The 9653-nt window shown below is 41.9% G+C and overlaps 1 protein-coding gene across 1 annotated transcript; it reads left to right on the top strand.

The window, feature by feature from the left end:
* The first annotated feature begins 7519 nt into the window (after positions 1–7519).
* LOC140036330 (uncharacterized) lies at positions 7520–8815 on the top strand. Its single transcript, XM_072077693.1, has one exon. It carries the CDS (start codon positions 7520–7522, stop codon positions 8813–8815), a length of 1296 nt encoding a protein of 431 aa, XP_071933794.1.
* Positions 8816–9653: the final 838 nt, after the last annotated feature.

The raw sequence follows: 9653 nt of genomic DNA, 5'->3' as shown, positions 1-9653 counted from the left end.
TAAGGATGGTTTACTCTTGGGACCGGCCGGCTCGAGTTGTGAATTATCTTAGATGGGATTCTTGCGCCCGGATACGAAAGATATGAGGGCCTAGGTTAGAAAGGATTTGGTGATCTAGTATGGTCATTCCTCGGGAAATCGTCTATGTTTTTCTGATTTGCCGGTACATGACTCGACTGATTGTATATATGTGTTTGGCTTGTATATCTGTGAGTTGTGCTTATGCTTGGACTGTATCAATGTGTTATTGTGCAAAGTTTACGTGTTACTTATATGTCTTGTTGTTACCGTGGTTTAGTACTTTTGCCTAGACCGAGTGAAACTCATGGAAGGTACACGAAGTGGTCGGGGACGTGGGCGCGGTATTAGACAACCCACACCGGTTAGGGAAACGGGGGAAGCTTCTACTGGACCAAATCCTGAACCCCAAATAGACCCCAATGTGCAAATAGATGCTGCTATGCAGCAAATGACAAACCTACTCGCACAAGTAGTGCAACAACAGGGCCAGAACCCAAACCCTAACCCTGGAAACCCTGGCCACCATGTCGAGAGCGAGGATAGAGCTCTCGAACGTTTCCAAAAGTTCGCTCCGCCAAAGTTTGTTGGGGAACCCGACCCAGACGTTGCCGAAAGATGGCTTGAAAAGATGGTGGATATATTTGCAGCCCTACACTACTCTGACGAACGGCAGGTGACTTTTGCCGTGTTCCAGCTTGAGGGGGCAGCCCGTTCCTGGTGGAACGTAATTAAGCAGAAATGGGAGCGGGAGCAGACACCTAGGACTTGGGTGAATTTCATCCGAGAATTTAATGCAAAGTTTTTCCCTCCTCTAGTCCAAGAGAGGAAGGAGGACGAGTTTATCCGGCTCCGGCAAGGGGCTCAGACTGTGGCGGAGTATGAGAGCCAGTTCACCCGCCTATCAAATTTGCGCCCGAACTCATCATGACCGAGCAACGAAGAATACGGCGATTTGTCCAGGGTCTGAACGTAGAAATCCAGAAGGACCTTGCGGCAGCCCAAATTAACGCCTTCAGCGAAGCGGTGGAGAAGGCCCAACGAGTGGAGAATGCGAGGCACCAGGTGAAAAACTTCCAGGCGAAAAAGAGGGGATTTCCTGGAAGTAGTTTGGGGCAGGGGGATGAAAGTACCCCTCCCAAGTTTGGGCGGGGAACGGGAGGAGTAAGAATGCCGGGAGTGTCACAAGAGAGCCTGTCAAGAGGAAGCTCGGCTTCTACAGCACGCGGACCCTGCGGGTATTGCGGAAAATTAAACCATTCGGAGGACAATTGCTGGAAGAAAGGAGGAAAATGCTTGCTCTGCGGGAGTGCCGAACATCAAATTGCTAACTGCCCAGCTCGCTTGCGCGAGCGGCAAGGGACTCTGCCATCAACTACGACCAACCCTGCCCAGTCGAAGGGGGACAAGGATGGATCGAAAGTGTCCTCTCGGGTGTACTCCTTCGATGTTGACCCATCAGAGGACGTGGAAGGTAAGAATTTAATGAACCTGGTCAGTGAAGGGGAACAGATCTGTTAGCTAAGTATACTGCTCAATTTAATCCCGGAGTAGTCAATGATAAGGAATTTCGAGGACGAAATTCTTTTAAGGGGGGGAGAGTGTGAGAACCCGTAAAAACCCTAATTATTTTTCTAGGGTTTCTTATTCCCTTAATTGTATGTTTTCTGCATTTTCTGGCTTAGAAATATTTTCCTGGTGAATTTTATGAGCAATTATGGTTTTTAGTTAATTTTTCTAGTATTGGAGAATTTTTAGAAAATTAAGAATATATATTGGACGTGGGACCCACTAGTGCGAAAAGTTCAGAAAAATTCGGCCAATAAGGTTAAGTTTCGGATATTGTGAAAAATTTATCGGGTGTTAAGAGATAAGTAGTGTGTGTGAAGTGATTGATGTGAGAGAGAAAAGAAAGATAAGAATGCATTTAATGAGGTGACAAGTGTCACCTTCTCATTGGGTGGACTTTAAGAATTACTATTCACATTTTTGACTTTTGACCAAAATTAGTTAATATCTCCAAAAATTCACAAAATTCACCATTTTCTTCCTTGTGTTGGCCGGCCCTCTCTCTCTCAAAGAAGAAGGAAACTTCCCAACTTTCAAGCTTCCATATGCTTCAATCTTCCACAAACAAGAGTTTAGGTTTGATTTCACTCCATAAAAACTTTCCTTCTAGTGCTAGTAAGGGTGTTAGTGAAGTTTGTTTGAAGGTCTAAGGTGGCCAACCTCTCTACATCTCTTGTTACTTGGTAAGTGATGCTTGAACCCCCTACTACATCTAATGATGCTTATGTTTGGCTTAGAAGTGGCTAAAGTGATGGATTATATCATTTATTTCTTGGTTTGGCTTGATTTGGTGAAGTTTTCCATTTTATGATGAATTTTCTGGTTTCATATGATTTGGATGTTGTAGCCATTTTTGATGATTGGCAATGGACTATGATGATTCTAGTAGGTGTGACTTGTGGATAAATGCAACCAATTTTGGATTTGAAGTGAATTGTGAAAAGTTAGGGTTCCTAAACCCCTAATCTGTCCGAAATTTTAGGTCATAGATAGAGGCCGAATTGGACTTTTCTCAAAACATGAAAGTTGTAGGTATTGATGAGTTTGATGTGCCTGCAAAATTTCAGGGCATTTGGAGTAGTATAGAGAGAGTTATACCGTTTTTACTGTTGCTGTTTTTGGTGAGCAGAATGTCCGAACTGCGATAGTAATTGTCTATTTTGACTGGAATTGGTTTGGATTTTGTTGATGGTGTCTTCTAATTAAATGTAGCTGGATATCTTAGCTATCGTTTGCCTTTGGAATTTCGGCATTTGGACTTGTATAGACTGAGTTATAGTAATTACAGTTTTGTGTGTTTTGCAAACCTGTTTTGGGAATTCTGGTATAGTATTTTGCATATTTGACCTAGTTGTGTCAGGAACTGGATTGAGTGACCTTCTACATTGTTGTAGCTCTGTCTTTTAGCTTCGAGATGGTGGGTCTTACGCCCTCATCCGATGAGCGTAGCGCATTTTGTGCCATTACCGCATTTGGAAGCCAAAAACTGTTTTTGTAGTTGGGACGAATGAGTTCCAATTCCTGATTTTCTGGTTTGCTATTATGCTTGTTTATGCATATGAAACCCTATTGGGTTATAATTGGCTTGGCTTTGTGACTCGTTATCGAGTCTTATGGTAAATGTTCACTTGTTCTAGGAGGAAACGGTGGTGCACGACGTTCGTTTAACGACGGTGCATGAAACATCCTTTTCTCACTTAATTGTTACTATGTGGCTTTGCTAAATGTATATGTGATGCCTTGAAGGCTTACCTGTGTAGACACCAAATTTTGAATAATTTGTATGTAGCATCTACTTCATGATTTTTATTTTAGATCGCTTGCATTTAGTTCATTGTTGTGTGTTTTGTATTTTTAGTTGTTATTTTTTATTTTAGTTTTATTCATTTTGCCCTTTTAGTTTGTCTATTCATTTTTATTTTGTCATTTTAGGTTTTTAATCACTTTTAAGTTTTAGATTTTAGTTTTTAGTTTTTAGTTTTTTTTAGTTTTTAAGTTTATAGAGTTTTTAGAAAGAAAAGAAAAATCATTTTAGTCATTTTGTTTTTATGCTTTCTTGAAAGAAAATGAAATTGAAAAATCATAAAAATGAGAAAAGAGAAAAAAAGGGAAAAGAGGAAAAGTTCAAAAATAGGCTTTAGTTGGATTGGAAAAATGAAAAATAAATAAAAAAAATGAATGAAAAGAAAAATCAAAATTGCTTTTTTTTTGCCGTTTATTTTCTAGTTTATTTTATTAGATTGTTAGATTGTTGATTTTTATTTAATTTTATTATCGTTTTGTCAGGCTACTTTAAAAAGAAAAAAGAGAAAAAAAAAGGAAAGAAAAATAACATTTCGTTTCATCTTAAATTAGCATTTCTGCATTTTTGTTTTTCTGCATTTAAATAACATTTATGTTTTTCTGCATTTGTTAATTAGTTGTTTTTGTAAAAAAAAATAATAATAATAATAATAATAATAATAATAATTTCTCGCAGCATGCACGCTGCAATTTTTTGCAGCGTGCGAAGGATGGCCAGGCTTGCCCTTTGGAGGGCTGGATGAGAGGGCCTGTCCTTGCCCCTCATCCTCACCCTTTAAGCAAGGGTTTAGGAGTTTGGAGGGAGGATAAATAGAAAGAAAAAGCATCAGCCGCAAGGGGGAATTGGGGGGAGAGCATCGACGGCCAAAGTCTGAAAAGGAAAACAAACAGCGAAAAGATGGAGTCTTAGGAAAGACTAACGGTGAGGGTTTTAGGAGGGAGTGATGGCTAGGTTCTAGAGGGAGAGGGAGTTAAACAGAGAAAGCAACTAGAGAGAAATCAGAGTGAGTGTTTGCGGCTGAAATTCTGGAGAAGACAAAAGCAAAGAAAGATCGTGGAGAGAAAGGTGACGGGTAGGAAAAGGCTAGAAAGAAAGGAGAGCTAAGGGCTCCATTTGAGAGCTTGGGAGAGAGCGGCAGAAGAGGAGGTCACGGCTAAGAGGGAGACCGAGAGGAGATTAGTTAGCTACTCCATCAGAATTTGCATCGCATCCAAACTGAAGTAGCAATTCCAAAGGTGGTGAGCAGGGTAAGTTAGTAATTTCACTACGTTAGGGCGTCGCTTCAAGGGAGGTACACTCTATTCTTCATTTGCACTTCATTTGACCCTACGTGCTCCTACGTGTTATGTGAATATGCATGTCTACTCCGCTTTCCTTATCTCCTTGCATGCATTTACTGGCTTTTACTTTTATTTAAGATAGGGCTCGGAGAGCCTCTGGTCCATTTTCCCTTCCCCTTTATGCTTTTATGGGGTATGTGTACACCTCTTGGCTTGTAATAGATAGGGCTCGGAGAGCCTTTGGTCCATTTTCCCTTCCCCTTTATGCTTTTATGGGGTATGTGTACACCTCTTGGCTTGTAATAGATAGGGCTCGTAGAGCATCTGGTCCATTTCCCCTTCCCCTTAGTTGCTTGCTTTTGTTGTTACATGTTAAATTGCTTTATTAGGCTTTTGCATCTAGTCGAGCATGCTAAGTGCTACGTGTTATGTGTTTACGAGCGTTTTGGCATGTCTACTCGCTTTTTTGTAGTATAGATGAATGTGATGGATGACTGTACGTTTCCACTAGTCCAACGCTAGTCGGAATTCATAGAATGGGCTAGTCCAACGCTAGACCCTTAGGGATCTCCTCTCGTTAGTACATGTGTGCATGTTCATTACATGTCATGCATTCTTTTTAGTTTTATCATTTTGCATGCCCCTCGAACCCCTTTTCCCTCCATTTTAGGATTTTTGCACTTCATGCTAGTTACAGGGTTCATTTGCTTGAGAGTCCCCTTAAATATGGGATATAGACGAGTGTGGCTTTTTCTAAAGCCTTAGCACGCTTATATCCTCTCTATAAAAGGGCAAATTGAGTCACGATTTAGGTCTCCCCGTCCCAATATGCATGAATTCCCTAGGTTCATGCATTCTAAGTCCACTCCATCATTACACTTTCACTTTTCCTCTCATTTGCACACGTACACCTTTTTATCCTTTCACTTGCACATGAACACTTTTCCTCCCATTTTTGCACACGTGCACCCTTGAGTTTCTTCACTTGCACACGAACACTTTTATCATTACTTGCACACATGCACTTCATATTATCATTTCACATACCGTACATTGCCCACTCACGCGCACACTTTCATTTACATATTTATTTTCTTTTATTACTTTTTCAAACTCATGTCCTCACATTGCACGCATGCATTCCATTCATTTGCGTCCCACTTGCATTATTCGTGACTTCTTCAAAGGATTAATATTGGGCTTCACAATTAATGTGATTGGCACCACTCAACCTTTGAAGGGAAATTTCCCCCAATTCCCCTAGGTCTAGGGTTTGCATTCATGTAGGGCACTCAAATGTAATAAATTCTTTGGTTAAAACAAGAAAATCTTTGATTAAATCAACGCAACTAGCCTTGGCTAGGTCAAAGGGGTGCCTTGGATTCTATCCTTGCCTTCCCCTTTGTCAAACGTGACTCCCGAACCTTTTTCTTTGGTTTACGTAGACTAGGAGTCGTTTTAAAAAGGGTTTATTACTACTTGACTTTAAAAACTCATTTTTGGGTGACTTGGTACACCTTAAACCATTACCAAGTGGCGACTCCAAACTTTTCATTTCAAAACCCTTTTTAAAACTATTTTTTGGCCAAATCGTCGCTTTCCAAAGTCCCATGGCCTTTACTTTTACTTTGCACACGTTCACACACCACACTTCACACATCATACATTTCGACGATCGAAAAGTGGGGCGCGACAGTTGGCGACTCCACTGGGGACATTCGAGAGTCCGAGCAAATTTGATTTAATCAACCTTTTCCTTCTTTTAACCTTTTCATATATTACATTTGGGTGTTTTAGGGTTGCATTTTTTTCCCCTTTTAGGATTTTGCATCACTCGCGTCTCAAACCAATCCCTCGACTCATGAATGTATGTTTGGATGTATGTTTACTTATTTATCTCGCGCTTGCATTGCACTTGGGAGGGGGTGTGTCACCTTTAGAGCCTCGCGTGGTTCTCAACCCCTTCCCTCAAAATAGGGGAACACTTCATACGTGCATATTTACTTGCTTTATCCCATTTTATTTTGTTTTTCGTGGGCGCCATCCCACACCGCCTTGTAGGACTAGGATCGATTGCCTTGGGTAGGCGGATGGTGTGCTCTGCGCCCATAGCGCTACCTAAGGGATCACTCGAGCCACCGACCAAAGGCCCTGGGAGTGACGACCCTTCGCCTTTAGGTCTGAAGGCTTGGGAGCCGAAGCTTTATCGAGTCTAGGCATTAGTGAACCCCAGCCTCATGCATCCATATTAGAATGACCTAGGGTAGAGTCGGCCTCACCCTATTTTAAGCACATTAGGCACGAGGGAAGGGGTTCCACCCCTTTTACTTGCTTTATTGTATTTCTTCTTTTTAAATGCTCCCAATGTGTTATGTGTACTATCAATTGCACTAACCATTCTTTTGTTTCTTGGCTTGCATTCATATGCCTTAGCGATAAGAGGCCCTTTTTGGCACTCTTTTAGTGACTCACCCACTAGATAGCTCACATGTTTAAATTTCGGTTATTGCACTTGATTTTAATAAATACATTTCATTTTAGACCTCTTTCCCCCCGATGCATTATTTATATCCTTTAGGCAATATTTGTCACATATTTATGTCGCTTTAATAAATGGCATCATGCATAAACCATAGAAAGGGAATGCCACATAGGGAATCCCGTGGTTAGGAATAGGCCACCTTGTGTCTCGGATACTTAATCCAACGAGACTTGCATGTTTACAATTTTGTTTGGCCTAAGGGGTAAAATTCCAAGGTAAGGTACTAAAAAGTGAATTCTTCCTCAGATGGCTCCATGCCGAATGTTAAACCACATACCTCGTGAGCTGATAGATTGGAAGAACAACATGGCGCATGAGGTGAACCGATTGTTCCGATACATAGGGCATCTACCAAGTCTTTTGAACATAGCCCCAAACATGGCGATCATTGAAGCACTACTTGAGTTTTGGGATCCTAGAGGCTCTGTTTTCCGATTTGGGGAATGCGAGTTAACACTCACTCTAGAAGAGATAGAAGGATTGTTGCAAATGCCTGGGAAAGGAAGCCCTATGGTGTACCCGACTAATGGCACTAGAGAGCAGTTCTGCAAGTTTCTGGGATTGGGACGAGCTAGTATGAACCAGCACCCGGACGCAAAATCATGTCCACTGGAGTTCTTGTACGAACGATTTGGGAGAAGGGACTCTTATGATCAACACCGTGATGACTTTTTCATTAGCAAAGAGGAGTGGGAAGGAAAGCGAGTCCAAGTCTTTGGACTAGCCTTGACTAGTCTACTATTATTCCCGCAAAAGCATGGGAAGGTTACCTTTTCAACAATCAACATGATGCAAAGCGTGTTTCTAGGAATTAAGGAGAAGACCCCTACTTTGGTGCCTATCATCATTGCCGATATCTTCACTGCCGTTACCGAATGCCAAAAGAAGAGGGGGTTTTTCTATGCATCCAACCTAGTACTCCAAATGTGGGCCATGGAACATCTGTCAAAAAGAGCGCTAAATCCATTGGGGTCATGTCTTCCAACAGCAAACTGGGTCGAGTCGCACCGAGAAAGGGTTAGCAGATACTATCGAATAGCGTCTCCAAGCTTGTTTATTCAGGAATTCAATGCTCTGACTTCGGATAAGATACAGTGGGTTCTCGATTGGACGAAAGTAAGGGATCCAGCTTTCAAGACTACGCAATTTGACTTCATTCCATTAGCAAGTACCAGTGGGTTGATTGTGTACATTCCACAACGAGTTATGAGACAGTTCGGGTACCCGCAGAGAGTGCCGACCATACGGGAAATGGGAAGTATCGAGCTTAATACAGTCACTGAGTGCCGGACTATGGTGTTAGAAGGCTGGGGGAATCTGTGTAGTTTGGACAACCTGCATTTGGACCAAGTGAACAAGGTAGAGCCTAGGGTCATCTTGGAGTACAACGAATGGATCAAATCAATGATAGAACAAGGAAGAGAAAGGACACCGTTGATTGCCGTTAGTCTCGAGGAGCAGAATGGGAAGCTAAGGAAAGAGCTGGAGGATCGTCAGTTGCAGATCATGGTGGCCGATCAAGCATTGGAAGACGCCCGCTCACAATTGAGGAAAGAGGCAAAGAAGACAGAGAAATTGGAAAAAGGCATTGAGTGCATTTGATAAAATCCAAGATGAAATTCGGAAACTCAGTATCGGGAGTTCTAGGGAATCCCAACATACTAAATTAGCTAGACATGAGGACTTTGTAAGAATGGTTGGTCGAACCATCAATGAAATTGTAAAGAAGGACTGAGTTTGTCCATTTTTAATGAGAATTCCTGTTTCTATATTCACTTACAGGTTTGAAAATGGGATTTTACCCCGAAGGTTGCATTTTCATGCTAGGCCTACCCTTGGCACAAAAAGGGTCCCCCCATAGGACATGCATCCGAGTTGTTTGAATAATTACTAACTCATGCCTTTTTCTTTTTCCCTTTTGAATAAATCGCAGAAAGCTAATAACGATTGGTTTATCTAAAGAAGTCTTTTGCATTCTCAGGTAAAATTTTAAACATAGCTTCTCGACGAAGCCCCATTATAACGCGATCCCGAAGTAAGGCCCAAAGGAATCGTGTAGACATGAGTACCCAACAAGAGTCATCGGAAAAGACCGTTGCAACGACCCAGCCGGAGATTGCAAGTCCCGGGGTTCAGTTGACCGAATTGCTCACTAAATTTGGGGAGATGGCATCTGAAATGGCCGCTCAGAAGAAATTGATTGACGAGCTCGTCAGTAGCGGAGTGCGACCTGAACCTGTACCCGCTACACAACCACAATCCGAACCATTTGTTATTCCTCCGTTTCAAACTACGTTTGAGGGAACTTTTAACCCGCAATATGCTTTCACTCAAAATCCTCCTTTCTACCCTTCTTATAGTCAAGGATTTCAGCCTCAAAGTGACCCAAACATGCATCTGAACCCACCAGTTTTCTATCAAACCACCGCAGAACCCGTGA

Source organism: Coffea arabica, chromosome 2e (assembly GCF_036785885.1).
Source record: "Coffea arabica cultivar ET-39 chromosome 2e, Coffea Arabica ET-39 HiFi, whole genome shotgun sequence".
In the NCBI taxonomy this organism is placed as follows: domain Eukaryota; kingdom Viridiplantae; phylum Streptophyta; class Magnoliopsida; order Gentianales; family Rubiaceae; genus Coffea; species Coffea arabica.
Note: the sequence above shows the minus strand (reverse complement) of the source record. Positions and strands in the feature narration are given on the sequence as shown.